This window comes from Phoxinus phoxinus (genome assembly GCF_949152265.1).
Source record: "Phoxinus phoxinus genome assembly, chromosome: 21".
NCBI lineage: Eukaryota > Metazoa > Chordata > Actinopteri > Cypriniformes > Leuciscidae > Phoxinus > Phoxinus phoxinus.
Genome location: NC_136896.1, coordinates 1,090,279 through 1,114,936, shown reverse-complemented (window position 1 = coordinate 1,114,936; position 24,658 = coordinate 1,090,279). Strand labels below are relative to the sequence as shown.

The following is a 24,658-nucleotide window of genomic DNA, read 5'->3' as shown; positions in this document are numbered from 1 at the left end:
TATGACATTAATGCAATTCAATATTTTTATCGTTTGACAGACCTAGTTACATGACAACGGTTTTCCACAGTACTCCTGCGCACATGTGTCTGTATTTAACACAGTTGCATGATGGTTTCTCACGCAGTGCCGTCTGAGGGGTCAAAGGTCACGCATACAACAGGTCTCCTGCCTTGCCCTACACAGACTGAGATTTCTCAGGGCAATATCACACATGTTACATGGTGAAAGACCTTAATACTTTGCAATCTTGCATTGAGAAATATGATTTTTTTAAATCAATTCTCTTATGAAATTTGGCACAAAGTGATGAGCCATGACCCATGTTTGCTCTCAAAGACGGAGATCATGATACCCTCACCTACTATACTAATAGTGGACTCTTTCAAAAGAGTTTAACTTGATATTCTATCATCTTATCACTTTTATTCTGACTCTGTCCCAACTTTTTTTTGCTGTGTGTTGCAGCATCAAAATAAAAAATTGCTTATATTTACAAAACACAATTAATTTGGCCAGTGAAAACATTGAATATATTTAATTTGTACTTCCAAGTCAATTAACAAATCACAGATTTTTATAGTGTTTTACAAAATGTCCCGACTTTCCTGAATTTGGGGTTGAATCCCATATCATGTGACAAGTTGATAAAGTAATAATCACAACAGTTATTATAGTTTTATTAACTAAAACCATAAAAACATTTACTTTAACATAATATTACTTTATTTCAGCCAAGGCTATATTTTTTGTTTTCATTTAATTTAACTATAAGTACTAATATTTGAATTAAAATTAAACCGCAAACATATAAAAAATAAAAACCAAAATATTAATAAAAACTATAACAGTGTCTGAATGCTAACACTATTATTAAGAGACTGTCTGGTGTGTTTTGAACCAGTGCAAGTATGAATGTTTACACAACAAGGTTTTCATAATGATATTTAAAAGTCACAAATGTGTGTTGTGAAACTATAACCTTATTCAGCTTCAGCACAAACTCCCCGAAGACCGGAGAAACCCTCAAACACGAGGATGACGCAAACACATCCACTGTAAATCAGAGCGAGACGCCCTTTCGCAAACAGCAGACACACTGTATGCCAGCGCCGGCTTTCACAACACACACATCAGGCCATCGGAAAGCAAACAGTGTCTGATGACCATCAGCAGACTGCGTGCACATCATAACCACAGACCGACAGACTGTACTGGAGTGAACTGCACCTGTGTGTGTGTGTGTGTGTGTGCTGGAGGAGTGTGTGTGCGCTGGAGGAGTGTGTGTGTGTGCTGGAGGAGTGTGTGTTTGTGTGCTGGAGGAGTGTGTGTGTGTGTGTGCTGGAGGAGTGTGTGTGCAGGAGGAGTGTGTGCTCGTAGCGCCTCCTGCTGGTGTGGACGGGTGTTGTCTCTGTACCTGTGTGTGTTCTGGAGGAGTGTGTGTGTTCGCAGCGCCTCCTGCTGGTGTGGACAGGTGTTGTCTCTGTACCTGTGTGTGTTCTGGAGGAGTGTGTGTGCAGGAGGAGTGTGTGAGTGTGCTCGTAGCGCCTCCTGCTGGTGTGGACAGGTGTTGTCTCTGTACCTGTGTGTGTTCTGGAGGAGTGTGTGTGTTCGCAGCGCCTCCTGCTGGTGTGGACGGGTGTTGTCTCTGTACCTGTGTGTGTGCTGGAGGAGTGTGTGTGTTCGCAGCGCCTCCTGCTGGTGTGGACGGGTGTTGTCTCTGTACCTGTGTGTGTGCTGGAGGAGTGTGTGTGTTCGCAGCGCCTCCTGCTGGTGTGGACAGGTGTTGTCTCTGTACCTGTGTGTGTTCTGGAGGAGTGTGTGTGTTCGCAGCGCCTCCTGCTGGTGTGGACGGGTGTTGTCTCTGTACCTGTGTGTGTTCTGGAGGAGTGTGTGTGTTCGCAGCGCCTCCTGCTGGTGTGGACGGGTGTTGTCTCTGCTGCATCTCGCCCTTCGCATGCGACAGTCTGTCTCTCAACATCCCAACAGCAACCTAGAACACACACACACAAAACATACTTTTAATGCATGGTACACACATTTACATTCTTATCAGTTCTTACTTTCCCTGGGAATCGAACCCATGACCTTGGCGTTGCAAGCGTCAATGCTCTATTGTTTGAGCCACAGGAAAGCTGTAGCTTGTGTATAACACCGTGTCCAAACTACACGCGACGCGCGATAAAAGCGTCTTTTCCGTGTTAATCAGAGTTTTTGTGCTAACAAGCCGCGACACACGCCGACTCTATTTTAGAAACGGTTTCTATTTTCTGACGTCACGCTGGAACAACAAACACAAAGTGTGGCAATGATAATCTCAGGCACTGTTTATGTGCTTTATTTAATGTTAAAAGCGTGTCATGTGACTGTGAATATCATTTAGTGCTCCAGCTTTGAGCTGTGAAAGCAACAATGGATAATTCACCTCAGATCTGGAAATTAAACAAATGGAAACAAGAATGTTCAAACTGTGAACAAACAAGTGTATTATTTGACAAAGATTGTTTTAGTAACTCAGTAGCCTGTGTTTGAATAATGTTTAAATGGTGTAATATTTGTGAATTTGATTATGTAGCTACTTATTAATTTTCTTGCAAGTGCCGCGAGACTCCGCCCACACGCTGTTCTGATTGGCTGTTGGTTTTGATTGATTTTTATGCATCTCGCAGTCACGACGCGTCTAGTTATTTGTCGCTGGAATCTTATCGCATCGCGCCTGGTTAGGACACGGTGTAAAGTTTGAAGTGTTTTTATATGTATGCACATGTGTGTGTGTGTGTGTGTGTGTACCTGTTCGGAGTCGTCGGGCAGATAGTTGAGCGCGGTGTTCAAGCTGCCCTGTGACGCCAGTATACTGGAGTACTGGATGAGTTTCTCCGTCAGTGCTGAGCTTCGCACACACACCTCGCTGTTACGCAGACGCTCGATCGACCTCCGCAGGATCATCACCTTCTCCACCAGATCCTGCACACACACACACACGAGAACACAGACGTCAGGATACAACATCACACACAGACGCAAGTATTCATTACTTTAATGAGCTCATTGTTTCTGCCTTAAATTATTATTTTGTTTAAATGAATACATTTTTAGCTAACTGTGCTAACAGGACACACACAGCTAAGCGACAGAGGCGTCCATAAAGATGTTAAAGAGGACAGTAGTATGTCCCAAAGCTTGCCTACTCTCTTTTGCTACACACTGTAGTATAAGTAGGCGAATTGGGACGCAGCAGATGTGTATTGTGAAAGGCGCAATAAAAATAAATGTGAATTGAATCATGATGCATATATAAGTGTGTGTGTGTGTGTGTGAGAGATGGTGACCTCGAGCGCGAGCGGAGACGAGCAGTCTCTCTGTGCCGTCCAGCACTCCACCAGACGCTCGATGTTTCCGGAGCAGATGAAGCACAGACAGGCTTGCAGACGGTGTTTCTCTGAGCCTTCAGCATCCAGACGAGCTCCCAGAGTATCTGCACACACACACACCTGTCAATCACTCCAAAACAACACACACTCTGATATATGCTTACAGTAATGCAGAAACTAGCTTGTCAACAGTAGCAGAGTGATTAAGACTATTACAGGGAGGGAGATGTGCATATGATTGCATGTACAGTATATTTGTGTATGTGTACATCTGCAGTTATTAATTATACATACATATTCATACATGCATAAGGAATTATAACTTTAGTTCGTTTTTTGTTTCCATAAGGAATATACGGAGGATATTCGGATTCGATTGTGGTTAAGTTTCTGTACTCTATATATTTCTCCAGAAACACAAGTGAGCGGCGACTCGTGGTCGTGATCTCACCGCAGAGAGAAGCGAACTCCTCTGGGTTAGCGTAGGTTAGCAGAGCCGCTAACGCCTCCTTCCAGTTCTCCAGCTCACAGCTCTGCACGATATTACACCAGTTCTGCGTCACCACGGACGAGATCAGCTGAGGACACAATCTCTGGTCAATACTTATACTACAACATAATTAAAAAAAAAAGAAGAATTATTATTATCTTTACCGTTAAAATATTATAATAAATAATAATAATAAGACGACAACGGCTAATAACAACACCAATAATAATAACCATAACAGCAATAATAAATTAAATGTATTATGAGAAAAATAATAATAACATCAAGAATACTAATATCAATAATTATAATGACTAAAATATTAATATGAACAAGATAACAACAATTTTTATCATCGTTATTATTATTATTATCTTATTACTACTAATAGTAGTAATACTCAAAATAATAATAATTAAAATAACAACAATTATTAAAATATGACTAATGATATCAACAAGATGACTAATAATAACAATAAAAACAACAATTATTATTATTATCATATATCTATTTATTGATATTACTAATAATAGTAAATTTAAATAATAACAATGATAATTAAAACAACAACTACAAAAATAATAGTAATAAGAATTAATAACATTAATAATTATAATGACTAAAATATCAATAATAATATGAACAATATGACTAATTTTAATAATAACAATAATGGTAATAATAATAAAAATAAAGATGACAACAACTAATAATAACCATAAAAACATTATTATCATCTTATTATTAACATTATAATAGTAGTAATAATACTCAAAATAATAATAAAAATAGCAACTAAACTAATAATGATAAAGATAATACTGATGCAAAAAAAAATTATGATACAATAAATACCAGTTACAGAGGAGAGTGAATACTGAGGAAGTTTCCACAAGCGGTTATAAGCGGATATAAGCGGTTACCATGGAGACGCTGTTGGTCTGGCGGGTGAGGAAGCGCTGCTGGGTCTTCTTCAGTAGCTCCTCCCCTCCGCTGATTGACAGCAGGATGGCCTCAGCGTAACGCCCGTCACTCAAGCACAGATCCACGGCGCCCTCGAAGTCCCCGACTAACAGAGCCTGGCTGATCAGCCCGTCCGTGTCTGCTCACAACACCACAATCACAAACCATAAGTATCAAAATCATAAAGTTATTTCTAGGGCTGCCCCCTAATAATCGACCAACCGTTAGTCGACCAAAACTGTATTAGTCTAAAACATGTCACTGTTAACACTTAATTTCTGACTGATGTTCATTTAAGAAAAAAAAAAATAGTCCAAGTGACTACAGCGGCTCAACCTTAAAGGATAATTCCGGTATTTAACACCTTGAGTCTATATTGTAGTTTGTTTTGGATGAACAAGAGTGGTGGACAACATTTTTTTGACAATGGTTCCTCTCTCGAGTTTTTGACTATAAAAGAATTGGCCATGGACCCATTTAACATTGGAGTCAATGGGCATGTCCGAAAATGTCATTAAAACAGCCAATAATGTTCGTTTACAAAACTGTTAAACTCACCGAGTGGTTAGTGGTGTTCGTTGATGATTATAAACAATATATCGTCGCAATATATGATTCCAATCCGTTTATTTTGTTATAGTGGAACTATTTTTTCAACAATAGGATTTTACAAAATGACGAATAAAACACGACAGAAACTGTATTTCGCAACACTTTTTGTTTCTGGAACATCAACTAACATCACTAACCACTCGGTGAGTTTAACAGTTTTGTAAACGAACATTATTGGCTGTTTTAATGACATTTTCGGACATGCCCATTGACTCCAATGTTAAATGGGTCCATGGCCAATTCTTTTATAGTCAAAAACTCGAGAGAGGAACCATTGTCAAAAAAATGTTGTCCACCACTCTTGTTCATCCAAAACAAACTACAATATAGACTCAAGGTGTTAAATACCAGAATTATCCTTTAAAGGGTTTGAATGTTTCAGACTTTGGAGACGAGGAATGTGTTTTATTCAACGAACCGTACATGTATGAGCCGGAACACACAGACGAAGAACTAATCGAGATGCTAAAAGGGCAGAACTGTAAGTTAACGTTATCTCCACTAACGCTGTCATTGTCATTCTATCAGTTATGAAAGGGACAAAGAAAGGTTTTTTTTCAAAGTCGTCAGGTCTAAAATGATCACTACAAATTCGCAACTTTAGTATAGTCTCTGCCGGTGTCTTGTTGTCCAAGCCAGCAGAAAGAAGCCACAGTTGGTTCCTTTCTGGATTTCTCAATGGAAATTTGTGCAAACTTTTTGGTGGCCATCTATTTGGTTTATTTGTACAATTTCGAATCACCATTTTGTCAATTCCTTCGTTTACAAGCAAATGTTTTTCAATATCATTGATCAAGGCTACTACTAGCTAGCTAGACGTCCCGACTGTAGTGTGCTTCTGTTCTGTGTTTACTTTTCGGCGCAGTACTACTAACCGGAGCAAAGTAAAATCCCGCCGCTGCCGAGAAACTAGTTCCTGTAAATGTAATGTAATGTGATCATTGAGATGCAAGAGTAATTTGATTTCTAACATTATTCTCTCAACAGACATTTACATCGACAGTCTGCCGTTATGATTTATTTGCTTTTGGTGTACTGTGGAGTGGGTAAAACTGCTTTTAAATGGCAGGCTAGCTGATACCGTTGACTCGCGCTAGCCTAGCACCGGCAAACAATGCAACTGGATGGACTGGATGACATTTTTTGAAAACTGTCTTCACTGATGAATAACAACCAGGCTAACTTGAAAATTAGGTCCGATGTCCAAAATCCTGAACCACCCCTTTAAGTTTATCAAGCGACGAGAATATTTTTTGTGCACAAAAACAAACAAAAATAATGACTATCAAACTCTTGATGTTCTTCTGTGTGTTCCTCTGAGTGAGTTCTCGTAGTGTAACAGCGCAGCGCTTCTGGGTTGTACGTCAGAACGGAGGCTCACTATTGGCCGACGCTGGTCATGTGTGTGATATTGGCCAATAGTGAGCCTCCGTTCTGACATCAACAGCTTCGGAGAATGACATGGACGAGAAGAGATGGTTGAATAAAGTTGTTATTTTTGCACACAAAAAGTATTCTCGTCGCTTGATAAGCTTAAGGTTGAGCCGCTGTAGTCACTCGGACTATTTTAAACATTGTCTTTACTAACTTTCTGGGCCGGCAAGTTTCGATTACAACAGAAGCCTGTGGAGGAGTGAGACCGCGCTCAGATTTAATCACTAATATCTTCATTTGTGTTTCTGAAGATGAACGAGAGTCTGACGGGGAACAACATGAGGGAGAGTCATTACTGACAGAGTTTACAGTTTCTGGGTGAACTAACCCTTTAAATGAATGACTACAGATATGTTTAGTCGAGGGCAGCCCTAGTTATTTCTGTGCATGTGATTAGAAGACGCTCGCCTGAGGACACGGGGATCTGGAACGGCTCTTTGTCTTTCTCTTTCTTCGGTAGTTGATGAAAGAAATCCGCAGGAGACTCCCGACCCGACGAGCCGTCTGCAGACTCATCCGCTCTCTGATCACACGAGAAACTCAATCATCATTCTTAATCCAACACAACACAGCAGTGAGCGTGTGACTGAAGCTGACCTGATCAGAAAGAGTCTGCATCTTCTCAGCCAGATCGTTCACGTCGAAACCGTTGGGTTGAAGCTTCCTCGACAAACACGCCGAGATCTGTGCAAATACACAAATGAACACATGTGGGTCCGTTCCTCTCACAGAGCAAGATCATGTTTCATTTAATTTAACCTTTATTTAACAAGCCAAGTCACTAACAAGTTATTTTCAACGACAGCCTGGCATTAAAATCTCCTGAAGGATATACTGACATATCACAATACACACACACTTAAAACATGTCACTGAAAAACATGCATTTAGTGGTAACACTTTACAATAATGTTCATTAGTTAACATTAGTTAAATAAATTAGTTAGCATGAATTAATAATGAACTGCAGTTATACAGCATTTATTCATCTTTGTTCATTTCAACATTTACTAATATTTTATTAAAATCTTGTATCACAGTGCATTAACATGAGTTAAAATCAGTGCATTATAGTGTTGTCACGATACTACAATTTATAACTTCGATACGATACCTTGAAAAATATCGATATTCGATACCATTTTCGATACCACAGAGAAAAAAACTGCCACAATATTAAGGGGGTATTTTTATTGATTTAATGCTAAATATAACAATTCTAGAACATGACAATGAGATATATTTTACATGAACAAAAATGTCCTGAGTTCTATCTGTTAATATTTTTTAATTGGACCAGGGCTAACATGACCCGTTGTATTTGTATAACCTACTGTAATCAAAGATTAAAATATAGCCTACTGTAGTAGGCCAAAACTGTTTTTTTGCTTTTTACTGTAAAAAAGCACTCAACAGTATCAAATTGGAGGATAGAGTGTCAGTAATGTATAATAATAAGATTAAACATTCAATTTTTAGTTAAAGGCATTTCATTATTGAATTCAGAGATGCCATTGTCTAGCTGTCTAGTTTAATTCATATCTGTGTAATCAAATTGATGATAATCGCTAATGAAGGCAAATTGCAGAATTAAATAATTATTTTCTGAATAAAGTTAAATAGGCACAAGTTAATTTACATTTGACCACAGTTAAAATATTTACTTGTCGGATTCCTCAGTCAGATTATGTTAACTTTAAGAATTGCGGTGAAAAAACGAGACAACACAGACTCATATCAACAACAATACTAGGCCATCTTGGTTAATGTTTCAGAAAAGTTAAAATGAGAAGAGTTACAGTGTTTCGTTTAGGATTGTTTTTAGCAGTGGGGAAAGGTCTGTCCAAACAACAAACACCCCTGATGCTGAGCGTAGCCTATGCTTGCTAAATGGTACCCCTGGAGCCTGTTCCTTAAGTCTGTTTTCACCTATAAAATAATTTAAAAAAATTATGTGAGGGATTATTGATTGTCAAACAATCTTTTGGGTGACCGCAGCCAGCTCGCAGTGTGAAGCGCGTGTCTGCGCTATTCTCTGACATGCCCGCTCGCAGTGTGAAGCGCGTGTCCGCGCTATTCTCCGACATGCCCGCTCGCAGTGTGAAGCGCGTGTCCGCGCTATTCTCCGACATGCCCGCTCGCAGTGTGAAGCGCGTGTCCGCGCTATTCTCCGACATGCCCGCTCGCGGTGTTCTTTATCAATCAACCAAAGCCAGTCGCGGGGGCGCCGCCCTCGCCATCTTTCCATTCACTTCACTTTTGCTATTTAACCAGAGCGAATGAGACGAGTGCGTCACGTGTGGTGTTTGTCAACGCGACTTTGGGGAGAAGTGAAAGTTTGGCTAGTATCGATACTTTGGGAAATTAGTATTGGTACCGTTCAGATATTTCAGTATCGATATTTATCGAAATATCGATATTTTTGACAACACTAGTGCATTAACATTAGTAAATGCACTGTGAACTAGCATGAACAGCTGTATTTTTATTAAGTATGGTTAACAAAGTTTAACATATATATATAGTAAATGTATAGTGCATTGTTAGTTCATACATTAATTAATGAACCTTATTGTAAAGTGTTACCCATATAGTTTTATTCCAGGGATTTTCATGATTATATTTGGGATTTTTCCATGCAAAACACAACGTGAAATAATGAGGTGGGGGTAAGATGTGTCAGTGGGTAACTGTGTCACTCCTTTGTCCCGTATTTAGATCAGATGTCGATACCTTCCTCTGCAGCTCGTCTTTACTGAAGCCCAGCAGCCGCAAGAACTTCACTCGCGCTTCCTCCTCGAAATTCACCTGTTAAAAACACGACAGAACAATTACAAAAACACTTGAACAGGACGAGCATTTCCTGAGAAACTGATATATGTGGCCCTGGACCACAAACCCAGTCTGGAGCCGCACGGGTGTATCTGTGGCAATAGCAACTATACATTGTATGGGTCAAAATTATCCATTTTTCTTTTATGCCAAAAATCATGAGGATATTAAGATCATGTTCCATGAAGATATTTAGTAAATTTCCTACCGTAAATATATAAAACATGTATTTTTGTGAGTGAATGCAGCACAATCGTGAACATAAATGCACAACTTTAAAGGAGATTTTCTCAATGTTTACATTTTTTTGCTCCTCAGATTCCAGATTTTCAATAGTTATGTCTCGACCAAATATTGTCCTATCCTAACAAACCACACATCAGTGGAGAGATTATTTACTCAGCTTTCAGATGATATATACATCTCAATTTCAAAAATTGACTGGTTTTGTGGTCCAGGGTCACATATATGCAATATGAAGCACTTTAAGGCAGTGTTTACTAAGCTTTTCATTGAGTTGTATGGCGTCTCTTTTTGTGTTTCACAGAATAAAACCGGGCTGGAATGGCATTAGGATTTAGCATGTTTACCATGAGGAACCTCCATATGTCCTGCTCGGCGTCAGACGGGGCGCTCGTGATCTTACTGTGGCAGTAGTTGGTGAAGGAGCCAGACTGCAGAACGGCCTGGAGCTCGCTGGAGCGCTGGAGGAACTCGGTCTCGGTGGTCACCTGACTCACCTGCACCTGTCGAGGCTGACCCGGCGCTGTGGGGTTCTCAAACGTCACCAGCTTCCCACCGAACTGGACGAGACAGAAACGAGTACAGTCAGACTCTTGAAATTAAGGCTGGAGCGATTCCTCGATTAAAGTCGGGAACAAATCCTCGATTGCACTTTGTGAGTTTGAGTTGCTTATAATGTTCATCAGTGTGCGCCATTTTACAAGATTTGATAACGTAACTCATTTGTGAATCTATGCCAACACAGGAGAATACCTAAATATGTTTCTAAATATGTTGTTCATCGTGATTATGTCTCAATATCCCTGAGATACTCACAGCGAAAGAGGCGCCGACAGGCCTTCGCACCCACTTGGGTGGCTTTGTAAGCGGAGGGATGATGGTGGTCTCGACTGTGGGTTGAGGCATTAGCAGAGGCGGGAGAGCTTGACCGGTGCCAAACGGGTCGTTGGTGTCAAACGAAGCCGAGATCTAAGAACAGAGAGAGAGGAGACACTGATGATTAAAGGGATAGTTCATCCAAAAATTTAAATTAGCCCATGATTTACTCTCTTTCAGAAGTATACAATCAGAGTTATATTAAAAAATGTCCTGGCTCTTCCAAGCTTTATAATGGCAGTGAAAGGGTATATTTTTTGGAAGTCCATCAGGCGTCATAAAAGTGCATCTATCCGTCATAAAAGTGCATCTATCCGTCATAAAAGTGCATCTGTCCATCAAAAAAGTGCGTCTATCCATCATAAAAGTGCGTCTATCCATCATAAAAGTGCGTCTATCCATCATAAAAGTGTCTATCCATCATAAAAGTGCATCTATCCATCATAAAAGTGTCTATCCATCATAAAAGTGCGTCTATCCATCATAAAAGTGTCTATCATCATAAAAGTGCGTCTATCCATCATAAAAGTGCGTCTATCCATCATAAAAGTGCGTCTATCCGTCATAAAAGTGCGTCTATCCGTCATAAAAGTGCGTCTATCAATCATAAAAGTGCGTCTATCCATCATAAAAGTGCGTCTATCCATCATAAAAGTGTCTATCCATGATAAAAGTGCATCTATCCATCATAAAAGTGCGTCTATCCATCATAAAAGTGCGTCTATCCATCATAAATGTGCGTCTATCCATCATAAAAGTGCGTCTATCCATCATAAAAGTGTGTCTATCATCATAAAAGTGCATCTATCCATCATAAAAGTGTCTATCATCATAAAAGTGTCTATCCATCATAAAAGTGCATCTATCCATCATAAATGTGAGTCTATCCATCATAAAAGTGTCTATCCATCATAAAAGTGCGTCTATCCATCATAAATGTGAGTCTATCCATCATAAAAGTGTCTATACATCATAAAAGTGCGTCTATCCATCATAAAAGTGTCTATTCATCATAAAAGTGCGTCTATCCATCATAAATGTGCGTCTATCCATCATAAAAGTGTCTATATAACTCTTTATATGACTGATTGTATTCGTCTGAAAGAATAATATCATATACACCTAAGATGAATGAGTGGTGAGTAAATCATGGGCTAATTTAAATTTTTGGCTGAACATTCCCTTTAAAGCCACAAACAGATCGACGTTCCTCGGAAAGAGTGTGTAAAACACACACATAAGCGCACCTGGTCCACTGTGCTGTGCTGGTGCTGTTGAAGACGCCCACCCATAACGGAGTACACACTGATCCGCCCGTCGAAGGATGCGGCTGACAGGAGGGCGGGGTTACGGGGACACCACTGCACATCGAAGCACCACTGATTGGCTGTCGGCAGCTCGTAAATCACCTGCAAGGCATGATGGTCATGTGATCCACAGATCCCACACTAAAGGATTTCTATGATTTTATTCTGACAAAATAAACATTCGATGGATTAACATTTGAAAGTGAAGAAATTAACACAGCCATGCATATTAGTATTGTAATGTAATAGTAATATAAAATAATCATTATATTATTGTTCTTAAATACTTTTAAAGAAGTAATATTTCTTGTTTTTATTTAGTAATTGCAATATTTTATTTAGTAACAATATTATTATTTTATAGCTATACTGATAAAAGATTATTTATGATATAATTTAACAATAATAATAACATTTATATTTTAATGTTACATAAAATAAAAACGTATTATTGTTAGTATAATTTCACAGATATATTTAATTTTGTAATATTTTTAAACTGATCAGTTTTAAGATTCATATTTTGTTTGTTCATACTGTCTGTGAAAATTTAATGTTTGAAAATAGGAGACATAAATATGAATTGTAATTTTTACAGATGTAATGTAAAATAAGAATTATTAATTATATAATTTTTCTTGTTAATTTATTTAGTAATAATAATAATTATTATTATTATTTCATAGCCATACTGATAAGATTATTTAATAAAATGATATATTTTATTATACATTATATATAATATAAAATGTATTATTATTGTTAGAATAATTTCACAGATCCATTTAATTTTGGTAATATTTTTAAACTGTGATTTTGTTTGTTAATACAGTGTCTGTAAAAATTAAATGTTAATAGACATAAAATAGATTAAAATATGAATCACATAAAAATGACACACTAGTGACCTCTAAAGGATGGTGCAAGCCACGTCACAGTTCGACCCTCAGGGGACGCATGAACTGATCATGAACGCAAGGGAAGGCCTTTATGACAGAAGTGCATGGACGTAAATATCATGTAAATGTGATGAAGCCGCAGCTGTGATGGACGGACCTCTCCGGTGTTCGGGTTCCAGCACAGGATCCGGTTGTCTTTGCCGCTGCTCAGCAGAAGCTCTGGATCGGCTTGACTCCATGAGATGGACAGGATTCCTCTGGAATATTAAAAGGACGTCACATGTGTGCAGGTTAGCCCTATTCGCACTGGATTAGCATTATCTGGGGACCTCGCGTGTTTTAGATAAGATGGATAATAAAGCGCACAGGAAACAAAACCCTTGAAAAAATTATAAACGACCCCGCCAAAGAGATGCCGATTCGCACGGTACTAATATTATCACATGACCTCGGTGTTCGGTGAAATATGGGAGGTCATCTGCGGGGGAATTTTTACTTTACAAATCACAGGCAGGCCGATTCGCGCGGGATTAAGATCACAGACGACCTCCGCAATTATTACAAATGACTAGAGGTCACCAGGTAATACTTATCCTGTGCCAATACACCTTTAGAGACGTGGATTTTAGGGAAGCGAGTCTCTACCTGGTGTGGTTCTCCAGGACTTTGAGTGGCGAGGTGGCAAAGCGCAGGTCCCACATCTGGATCACGGGAAGCCTGTCGTCCTCTGATGCCAGGACCAGCTGAGTGGCCACATCTGGATGCCACAACATCCCAGAGCAGTGCATCTGACAAGAAAAATTATACATTTTATTAATAATGCGCTTTTCTTATACCCAAAGCGCTACAACAAGTACTGTACTAAAGTACATCCATAAAAAAAATTGAGAAAAATATAATTATGCATCTATCCATGATAAAAGTGCATCTATCCATGATAAAAGTGCATCTATCCATCATAAAAGTGCATCTATCCATCATAAAAGTGCATCTATCCATCATAAAAGTGCATCTATCCATCATAAAAGTGCATCTGTCCATCATAAAAGTGCATCTATCCATCATAAAAGAGCATCTGTCCATCATAAAAGTGCATCTGTCCATCATAAAAGTGCATCTGTCCATCATAAAAGTGCATCTATCCATCATAAAAGAGCATCTGTCCATCATAAAAGTGCATCTGTCCATCATAAAAGTGCATCTATCCATCATAAAAGTGCATCTATCCATCATAAAAGTGCATCTATCCATCATAAAAGTGCATCTATCCATCATAAAAGTGCATCTATCCATCATAAAAGTGCATCTGTCAATCATAGTGCATCTATATATTTAATAAAAATGTGTTATTTATATATAAATATATATACATGCAAATATTTCTTAATATATACATGCATATATGTATATTTATTTATATTTATACAAAATAATTATACATAACAAACACATATATTATGTAAACACAAACTTTTATTTTAGATGCAAAAAATCGTAAAAATTTTTGGATTCTGGGGTGAAATATGATTGTGAAAAATGATGGTGGATGATGTGGACGTTCTCACCCGGTTGCTGTGGTCACTGATCTTGATGATGGGCTCGTTCTTCCTCAGATCCCAGACCACAGCTTTCCCGCTGGGATTGGCGGACGCCAGTATATGCGGCACTTGACTGTTCCACGCCACCACGCTCACGTCCTCCGCCGGCTACGACATGCACAAGCACACGGATAAAGCCACCGCAACGTCTGAGACTTTCCCACAAACCACCAGCTGAAGTTCAGCATCCAAACCAACAAACCCCAGCAAAGACCTTCTGAACACTCAGCCGACGAATGGTCTCAGAATAGTTTTTATTTAGGTAGTAAACCATTGTTTAGTGTCAGTAAGTGCCCCTATTAAGCTAATATTAAAGGCTCATAATGTTGTTTAGAGTCTCCTACTATAGTTTTACACGCATGTAAAGTCATAAACACATTAATGTCCTCATAATCTGCACTGCAGCGTCAGCTCTTTTCTATCAGTCTCTGAAACACTTCCATCAAGGACTCAGTCTCTCTAAGCCCCGCCTCTCTGAGAGCTGCTCTGCTGTGATTGGTCAGAAAGCAAACGCTCATTATCATATCTGAATCTCAGCTCTTGATCACAGTGATGCGAACAGAAACGATGGCGAGGGTTTTACCGTCTCAATCTCAGAAAACAGCGTCTTCTCGACAGGAGCAACACGAACCGAACTCTTCCAGTCTCAGATGCACTACAGTGTTTGAGGGCGGAGCTAAGACACACTGCTCAGCCAATCAAGACCACAGGCTGGCATTATGCAAATGAGTTACAAACCTACGTAAGTTTGATTAGGAAGTGAGACTGGAATAACTGACGACTCGTTTCAAGCAGTTCAGATTCAGAATCACTTCTTTCTTTTAGGAGACAAAAACGTTGAACACATTCACAAACGGCTTTATCACACACTAAATGAAAGGTCATATCTGAAAAAGCATAATAGGGGCACAAAGAGATGCTAGAAAAGAGGTTAATCAAACCCAAACCGCACACACACACACCACACACACACACACACACACCACACACACACACACACACACACACACACACACACCCTCACCAGCACCTTCATCTTACCTCATTGAGCTAAAGGAACAGAGAGACAAATGCATTCACTTTACCATCAAATGATACTGCCAACACTGATGACACAAACCACTTCAAATCAAGAACAATTGTTCACACCTGTGACTTGGTGCCCGGTGTCATCGGATTACTGAAGTTGTTCAAATCCCAGATGTATATTTCCGAGTCATTGGCTCCTGATGCGATGAGATTACTCTGACAGAGAGGGAACAACACATGAGTGTCACCAGACTGCAAAAAATGCTTTTCTTACTCAGTATTTTTGTCTTGTTTCCAGTCCAAATATAAAAAACAAATGAAATCAAGATGCATTTACTTAAGTATTAAAACGCTATAAGATAGTGTCTTGTTTTCTGGGGATATAATAAAAAATGAAGTGAGTTGTTGCTTAAAAATAATGTATCTACTCACTTAATTTGGTGTACTTCCCCCGGAAAACCTGATATAATATCTTATGTCATTAATCTAGTAAATGCATCTTGATTTAAGAGTTTTTAGATATTTGGACTGGAAACAAGACAAAATTACTGAGTAAGAAAAGCAGTGCAGACGCGACGAGACGCGAGCTCCACCTGGAAGCGGTTGTAGTCGAGCGCGTGGACCGGCCCCGTGTGTTTGTTGGACTGTCCGATCACGGCGTCTTCGCTCGCGGAGAGAATAGCGTCCGGGCCGAAGACGGTCACGCTTCCGTTCTCACTGCCTCCGATGAGCCGCCCCGATGAACCCGGCGTCACGTCCATATCAAACGCCACCCAGATCAGACTGTGAAACCTGCCAACACACACACACACACACCGAGATCATCACAAATAAACACACACCAGGACACTTTACACACAAACCCAGTCTGGAGCCGCACGGGTATATCTGTGGCAATAGCAACTATACATTGTACGGGTCAAAATTATCCATTTTTCTTTTATGCCAAAAATCATGAGGATATTAAGATCATGTTCCATGAAGATATTTAGTAAATGTCCTACCGTAAATATATAAAACATGTATTTTTGTGAGTGAATGCAGCACAATCGTGAACATAAATGCACAACTTTAAAGGAGATTTTCTCAATGTTTAATTTTTTTTGCTCCTCAGATTCCAGATTTTCAATAGTTGTGTCTCGACCAAATATTGTCCTATCCTAACACACCACACATCACTGGAGAGATTATTTATTCAGCTTTCAGATGATGTATAAATCTTAATTTTAAAAAATTGACCCATGTGACTGGTTTTGCGGTCCAGGGTCTGATCATTTAAATTATAGCTTTTTCTAAATGTCAATCATTAGTTAAGAAACAAGTATTTATTACTTCAATGAGCTCATTGTTTCTGCCTTAAATTATTAAATTGTTTGAATTAGTATTTTTTTTTTTTTAGCTAACTGTGCTTTTGTATGTACATTTCTGAAACGCATAACTTAGACAGTTTCCTCTGATAACGGATCACTATAAATTGTAATATGGACTCATGCATTTTCTGTAAAGCTGCTTTGAAACGATGTATATAGTGAAAGGTGCTATACAAATAAATGTGAATTGAACGAAGAATAAGTCAGCTTTATTTCTATAGCGCTTTATACAATACGGATTGTTTCAAAGCAGCTTTACAGTGATAAACAGGAAAATAACAATGATGCAAACTTCTGTTGTAAAATGTGTCATTATTCAGATCAATAACTGTGTAAAGTTGAGTTAAATTCATGCAACTCAACAGAAGACAATAGTGCCGTCATTGAGGAATAAACACACTAATCCCAAGTTCTTTCGATATGCTAAATAAAGTATTACCGGTATCTAGCATAATATTAACAAAGCATTTCATTTCATTTCATGTGCGGTCAAATGTACACAAATATATGTCAAAATGGCAGATTCACTTAAAGGGTTAGTTCACCCAAAAATGAAAATAATTTTCACACAGTTTAAGATATTTTAGATTTAGTCCGAGAGCTTTCTGTCCCTCCATTGAAAATGTATGTACGGTATACTGTCCATGTCCAGAAAGGTAATAAAGACATCATCAAAGTAGTCCATGTGACATCAGTGGGTTAGTTAGACATTTTTTGAAGCATCGAAAATAAATTTGTCCAAAAATAACAAAAACTACGACTTTATTCAGCATTGTATTCTCTTCCGGGTCTGTTGTCCATCTGTCTGTTGCGAAGTCGTCAACGCAGATTGACAACAGACCCGGAAGAGAATACAATGCTGAATAAAGTCGTAGTTTTTGTTATTTTTGGACAAATTTATTTTCGATGCTTCAAAAAATGTCACATGGACTACTTTGATGATGTCTTTATTACCTTTCTGGACATGGACAGTATACCGTACATACATTTTCAATGGAGGGACAGAAAGCTCTCGGACTAAATCTAAAATATCTTAAACTGTTCTGAAGATGAACGGAGGTCTTACGGGCTTAGAACGACATGAGGGTGAGTCATTAATGACATAATTTTCATTTTTGGGAAAACTAACCCTTTAAACACAGTTAATGTCTTAAATGAACGTAGTTATGGAAATAGTTGGGAGAATATGGTGCATCAGTAGAGCCTATTAGATCTGCACTCGGTCTTAAAGGGGAAGCAGCTATTTATTTTAGCAATAATAAACATGCTGACGATTGCGCCATACTGCAAATCACACAACTCTTGAATGAAAAACTTCAGCTTTAATAAGCATTAATCTATCTATGATAAACTAGTTATTTCACATTTGATTACTTTATTAGATTTCTTTTTAGACCATACCTGAACAGTAATGTTAGTGGACCTTCCTCCTAAAATGAAAGCACTGTGTAGGCCTATATAATGTGTATCTTTGTTTAATTGTTTAGCTTTTGTTATTTATCTATTGTTATCTATAAAGCTAATGCATTAAACGCAGAAAATGTCTCAAAATTGTGACTTTAGCATTTTTTGCACAATTAGCTAGTTGAAAATGAGTGATAACTAACATAATTTAGTCAAAGGTTGCAACCCTAACACACATTATGTAGTATATTTGAATATCGAGTGACTTTTTAAAACAGCTGCAGTGAATCCGACAACTGCATGAACTAAACACCTGAGAAACTGGAAATGCCACTTTAACGACATGCCATTGTGAGAAAATGTGAACTCTGAAAAGGTCAGACTGATCAGTGACACACACCGTCAGAAACATGTTCACACAAGCGTGTTTGTGTGTGTTAGATCATGCAGAACCCAGAATGACGACACTAAAGTAATGCTGCTGTTAAACCTGTATTTCTGCTATTGAATCGTTGCTGAGGAAGAAAGTTATTAACATAAACATAAATTAGTTTCAAGAGAAGCTAGAGAACATCTACAAACTGTTGTAAAATCATCACTTTCTTTCAAAATCAAGTAGTGGCTTATGAATGTTTTCTGTTCAGTGTGTAGAGAGCGATTATAAAGGTAAAGCTTCTAAACACACCCAGTCGTTAAAACTAAACTAGCTAAATTACTGCTTTTAAAAGAAAATGTGAGACGTGTTTGGTTGTGCAAAAGTCACGGCCACAATTGTAGGGTTTGAGGTTATTGTGCATTTTCAATTTAATTTTAAAAAGCAAAGTTTTGCTGTTTAAAAAGAAAAGAAACACTTCCAGATGATTTAAGTTATAAGGAATTCTATGCATACAGAAAGCATGTATGTATTTACACTAACACTCAAAATTTTGGGTCAATATATGAACTTTTTTTAATTAATTTTGTATTTATTAATATTTTATTCAGCAAATGACGCATTAAATTGATCAAAAGTGACAATAAACACATTTATAATGTTAGACGATGCTGTTCTTTTATGAATAAAAATAAACTTGAGGAAATCTGAAGTAGCAAAACTGTTTTCATCATTGATAATAATCATAAATGTGTCTTGAGCATCAGATCATCATATTATACTGATTTCTGAAGATGTGACACTGAAGACTGGAGTAATGATGCTTTGATCACAGGAATAAATGACACTTTACTGTGTATTCACATAGAAAACTGATGATTTAAATTCTAGAAATATGTCACAATTTTCACAGTATTTTTGATCTTGGTGCAGAGGAAGAAAACATTAAAACACGTTCCCGAAACACACCGTGTACAGAAACACACCTGTTGGAGGTGGGCAGAGTTCCTCTGAGCTTCATGTCCATGGATGTATCAGCAAAATCCATCTCAAAGATCTCCAGGACGGAGCTGGTGTTGAAGGACGCGTCTAACTGCTGCGCCGCAGTGCCTGGGGACATGAAAAAGTGAAGAAACTGAGATTATTATTCAAGCATTTTGAATGAAACTCGCTGTCATCCACTGCTGTACACTGGCTGACAGGTGAACACACACACATATACACCTGTATACCTAAGGCCAGGTATGTGGGGTGCTGTCTCGCAGGACTCCATGCCTGAGAGGCCGTCCTGAGAATCTCCTTCACCCTCATCTTCCTCCAAACTCCTGGAAGGACAAGAAGAACATGATGTGATGTACCTGTCAGCACTTAACTTAAATGACATTCCTCTGCACTAACAATGCCATATCACCCTAAAGACCCTGTAAGTGACTTAATATTATGTCAGATAACAGTAAGTGCTAACACATTTCCGCAATAATCCTCAGAGAAATCACAAACTGACTCGGGTATGAGTGTGTGAAACACAGCATTCATTATTTCTCAGAATCAAACGATCTGTATTCTCAGATTATGTTGTCATCCTTTTAAAGTATATGTGTAATAAATGTCGCGTGGAGTTCATTTAGAGCAGAAGTATGTGTTTATAATCACGTTTATTGCTGATCAGCTGCTCTTAGCGTTAGCATTAGCATCAACCTGCTGTTCACTATCTGCGCTTCAAAACACACAAACACACCGATCAGAACACACTCACACACAAAAGAACATTAAAATCTCGAGTTTGTCCTAAAAACGATAAATTATGCTAAGTGCTGTCAGTGTACTTACGGTTGTTGGTGATTAATAGTCTCGTTTGCTGCTGTGCTTGAGAGTTCAGTCAGCGGCGCTCCTCGCGACACTCATGGAGAATGTAGTCCGGTGCGGAATTGTAGTCCAGTACGGCGGCCGGCGAGGGACATTACGTACGAAACGATTAAAACTCAAACCCATTTTGTTAGACTCGGTTTATCTTTCTACTCATGTTGTCAACATTTCAAAAATAAATATAAACAAATACAATTAAAATAAATAAGGCCAATAGCGCCCATCCAAAATGTTTAATATATATTTAATATTTATGAGATTTTATCCCCAAATCTAGAGCCAAAAGTAAAAAAGCCAGCTAAACTTGAATTATACACAACTATATTGATTTGAAGTTTTATGGTGTATTTACGGAATTTTATTTAGACCTACTTTACTGCCATATATAAATAAATTATTGAAAATAAAAGTTAAATTTGAAATATGAAATGAATGCATGCATCTGGAACACATCATAAAAAATAAGTCTCATTTGAATGAAAAGTAGAAGCATTATGAGAAATGACAAGCTTTCAGTTTAAGTTAACTTTATTAGAGAGACAGAAATATACACAAGTTATGGAACAGACAGGCTTCTAGCATTATATTTCATAATGATTGACAGGTTCTGGTTGTTTCTCCGGGTCTCCTCCTCTCTCCAGGTACAGGTTGTTGTAAGGATACTGTTTAGGTGCCTGGAAAGAGAAAGACGATCATTTATAAGATTTGTGGAAAGCTTGTGGACTTCCAAAAAAATAATTTAAAAAAAATCCAAAAAAATTCCAGGCAGAATGATGATCCACAATTAATTTCCATGTTGGTTTTTAAGACTATTTTGCAAGTGACTAACACAAATTACCCTATTAAAAAAGTGATAAAAGAAAAAGAATGACAGACTATTCCAGTAAGCTTTGTGCCACAGGAAAGACTGTGTAATTACTTGCAAACAAAGCTGTAAAATTAACGAACGTCTCTAAACATGTTTGGCTGCAGTTGCGTTTGGTGCCACTAGTGGTGCAGGAATAACACACTCCCCTTTATTTTAGGGCTGTAAAACAATTAATCGCATCCAAAATAAATGTTTTTGCTTACATAATATGTGTGTGTGTGTGTACGGCCACGTTGACTCTGGATTTAATAAAGCACAGTGGATTTTGCATCTCAAAATTATCAAATTTTGCATCTCATTTGGAAAAGGCCTTTTAAAATTAAATATGAACGCAGTTTTGGATTAAACTAAAGGACAGTCAAGTCAAATAAAACACGTTTTAGCTCCTGTTTAGTTGGTAACACTACAATAAGATACCATTCATTAACATTACTTAATGCCTTATCTAACAACACATTGAGTGATTAATATATTTGTACAACATTAATGTATGATTGTGAATGTTATTTAATACAAACACTTGACTGTTCATGAACAGATAAAACTTTTGATTTAAAAAATGTATTAATAGGCTAAATTTTTTAATTACCCCAAGGAGAATAATTGCTTCAGTGAATATAACTATTGTTAGGTCATTTGATCTAATGTTATCTAACAAATGGATATACACTTTAATATGCAAATTTTATCTAAATTAAGCTTTGGTACCGAAATTGGTACCGAGAACCGTGGATTTTCACAGGTATTGGTACCGAATACTGAAATTTTGGTACCGTGAAAACACTACTGCCGACACTGCCAAAAGAATCAAAACTTGGTTCAAAGACCATGTTATTACTGTGTGATTTCATGTAATATTCTCATTTTCTAGGATTTTGATTTCGTGGGTTTCATAAGCTGTAAGCCATAATCATCACAATTATAACAAATAAAGGCTTGAAATAGCTCACTTTGCATGTAATATAATATATTAATTTCACCTGTTAAGTTGAATTCTTGAAATAAATCAACTTTTTGATGATATTCTAATTTTATGACCAGCACCTGTATATTATGTAAACACAAACTTTTATTTTGAATGCGTTTAGTCGCTTCACAGCGCTACTTCATGTAAACGGCTCCTCGTCGTCCCTCGACTCACCACAGGCTGGTAGCTGGGGAACATCTCGCCCAAGCCGAACATCAGCGCCATGAAGCCCAGGAAGCCCAGCAGGGAGTTACGCATGGTTCTCCAGTCCACCGGGCTCGGAGACGTGTCCACCCTGTTCCTGATGTACATGTCGAAGTCATAGTGGATCTGCAACACAAACAGAAAACGTCACAAAACAGTTCTTCTCTGCGTCAAAAAGCATGCAATGCAATGAAAACGAGTGCATGCTGGAATGTGCAAAATGTTTTTGTGAAGGTAAAACCCAGTGTCGATGTGTGCAATGATGTCACTTGCATGAACCAGGGTTTATAGGGGTTCTTACCGGCTCTCCCCAGTTCCTCCTCAGATCAGGATGGTCCCACTGATACCAGGGGTCTCTCTCATGCTGCGATCGGTCCGGCAGCATCGGGTAATCTCCATGCCTGCGCAACAACAGTGCAAACATGTTTAAACACATCACCAGCCATGCAACCTTTAGGTAGGAAAACACATTATTCATTCAAAGTGTGTGAACATTAGACGGATACTCGCCCCTGGCCGTCATCCGGAAAGGGCTTGTAATCTTCCAGCGTCATGTTGTATTTCTTGGCCGCTGCCGCTCTCTCTTCTGGGGTTTTCGGGTACGGACCGGGCAGCATGTCCTTCGTAGTGCCAGAGGCTGAAAAAACACAACATTAAACATTATAATGACTCCATATAACACACAATACTTAATTTACAACACCTGTGTTCTCCAGACAACCTTAGTCACGTAAAATGTAGACATATTAAGCATTATCTAGTTTAATGACCTCATTAAATCTGTAATATGAAGAAAACGACATCCTACAGTATACAATACAACATAGAATAAGTAAGTAGAAACACATTTGTTAAAAAGACTAAAAAATGGCACTTCGTTTATAATGCACTTAAAACAAATCAATAATTAATCCAAATGCAAAGCAGTTAACAATGAACTACATTTGTTTACAAACACGTAAAAGAAGTATCATGGATTCGCTTAGCCTGTTAGCTCACCGGCCTTGACATGAAGGTTATCATCTTTCTATCCTATAAAACACTGTTTTTATAGCGTATATTCACATAATAAGGGGGTGGCATGTGTATAAGACAGCACCTGCTCTTGTTCCGAGGACAATTTCAGAGATTCTCGGTGTTTTTCCTTTAGTTAGAGCTCGGGTTAGGAGACCCGCTCTGAGGGCCGCCATCTTGCCGCTCTGACACTCCACACCGCGCATGCGCGAACTGCTGTCAGTGATTCTGCGCAGAGGACACGCCTCAATGACACTGCAGCAGAAAGCGATGACTAATTATGTCATAAATGTTTTTAAACAATTCGACATTGTTTTGTATGAATGTGAAGGCAAAGGGCTTTATATAAAGTATAATATAAAGTCTCTATATGGTATCCAACACTTGATCCATTAATACTAGCACTTTATCTTCTATTATATATCTATTATCTTTATAAAAATATAAACGTACTGCGTTAGATTAAACTTGGAAGGGTCATAGCACTTGCATATTGTTGTCATATTGTTAGTTTAACTGATTCTATTGTTCTAGTCGCATTGGATAAAAGCGTCTGCTAAATGAATACATATGTAAATATGACATAAAGTTACTCGTTCCAAATGTACGTATATTAAATAAGTATGGTGTCGTTTATACATTATTAATTAGTTTGCTCATTACTGTGAAGAAAACAGTGTTTCTTTAATCGAACATACACTACTACATGTTATTCTCTCTCAAAGCTGCACTTCTACAGGACATCCACACGATGGCGACATTGTCTACTTTTCTTATTGGTAGTTATTAATATTTTTAATTTTGTCGTGAATAATTAAATTATTTTACAAATATATTTAGTAAATTATGTCATTATTTTTTAAGGCATATTATATTAAAAGACTACAGTGATTTCAGTTTATTAGCTGCATGGTAATGATATATTACATGATTAT

The 24,658-nt window shown here is 38.1% G+C and overlaps 2 protein-coding genes across 4 annotated transcripts in view; both read right to left on the bottom strand.

The window, feature by feature from the left end:
• The window catches only part of sec31b (SEC31 homolog B, COPII coat complex component), a 35,042-nt gene extending 14,326 nt beyond the window's left edge, over positions 1-20,716 (bottom strand). For all 3 annotated transcript variants that reach the window (XM_079594700.1, XM_079594701.1, XM_079594702.1), the window contains exons 1-19: positions 20,635-20,716; positions 20,037-20,129; positions 19,791-19,914; positions 16,251-16,449; positions 15,778-15,873; positions 14,596-14,736; positions 13,676-13,818; positions 13,188-13,287; positions 12,072-12,233; positions 10,765-10,917; positions 10,296-10,508; positions 9,607-9,681; positions 7,471-7,557; positions 7,282-7,396; positions 4,788-4,966; positions 3,823-3,949; positions 3,330-3,475; positions 2,791-2,964; positions 1,871-1,993 (exon numbers count right to left, since the gene is read on the bottom strand). In XM_079594700.1, the coding sequence (XP_079450826.1) occupies positions 1,871-1,993; positions 2,791-2,964; positions 3,330-3,475; positions 3,823-3,949; positions 4,788-4,966; positions 7,282-7,396; positions 7,471-7,557; positions 9,607-9,681; positions 10,296-10,508; positions 10,765-10,917; positions 12,072-12,233; positions 13,188-13,287; positions 13,676-13,818; positions 14,596-14,736; positions 15,778-15,873; positions 16,251-16,449; positions 19,791-19,914; positions 20,037-20,115 (2,436 nt within the window). In that variant the 5' untranslated portion in view covers positions 20,116-20,129; positions 20,635-20,716. The remainder of the gene's footprint in view (positions 1-1,870; positions 1,994-2,790; positions 2,965-3,329; positions 3,476-3,822; positions 3,950-4,787; positions 4,967-7,281; positions 7,397-7,470; positions 7,558-9,606; positions 9,682-10,295; positions 10,509-10,764; positions 10,918-12,071; positions 12,234-13,187; positions 13,288-13,675; positions 13,819-14,595; positions 14,737-15,777; positions 15,874-16,250; positions 16,450-19,790; positions 19,915-20,036; positions 20,130-20,634) is intronic.
• A 464-nt stretch (positions 20,717-21,180) lies between these two features.
• On the bottom strand, positions 21,181-23,971 carry ndufb8 (NADH:ubiquinone oxidoreductase subunit B8). Its single transcript, XM_079596040.1, has 5 exons — positions 23,809-23,971; positions 23,220-23,346; positions 23,011-23,110; positions 22,680-22,835; positions 21,181-21,344 (listed from the first exon to the last, which is right to left on the bottom strand). Exons 1-5 carry the CDS (start codon positions 23,927-23,929, stop codon positions 21,252-21,254), a joined length of 597 nt encoding a protein of 198 aa, XP_079452166.1. The 5' UTR covers positions 23,930-23,971; the 3' UTR covers positions 21,181-21,251.
• Between the last annotated feature and the right edge of the window lie 687 nt (positions 23,972-24,658).

Bases quoted from the DNA above. Each gene is read 5' to 3' on its own strand.
- ndufb8 (XM_079596040.1), bottom strand. From the start codon at position 23,929: ATGCGCGGTGTGGAGTGTCAGAGCGGCAAGATGGCGGCCCTCAGAGCG. The intron at 23,347-23,808 runs GTGCTGTCTTAT...GTGTTTTTTCAG, and splicing joins TGTCCTCGGAACAAGAGCAG to CCTCTGGCACTACGAAGGAC. The intron at 21,345-22,679 runs GTGAGTCGAGGG...TTCTCTTTCCAG, and splicing joins TCCCCAGCTACCAGCCTGTG to GCACCTAAACAGTATCCTTA.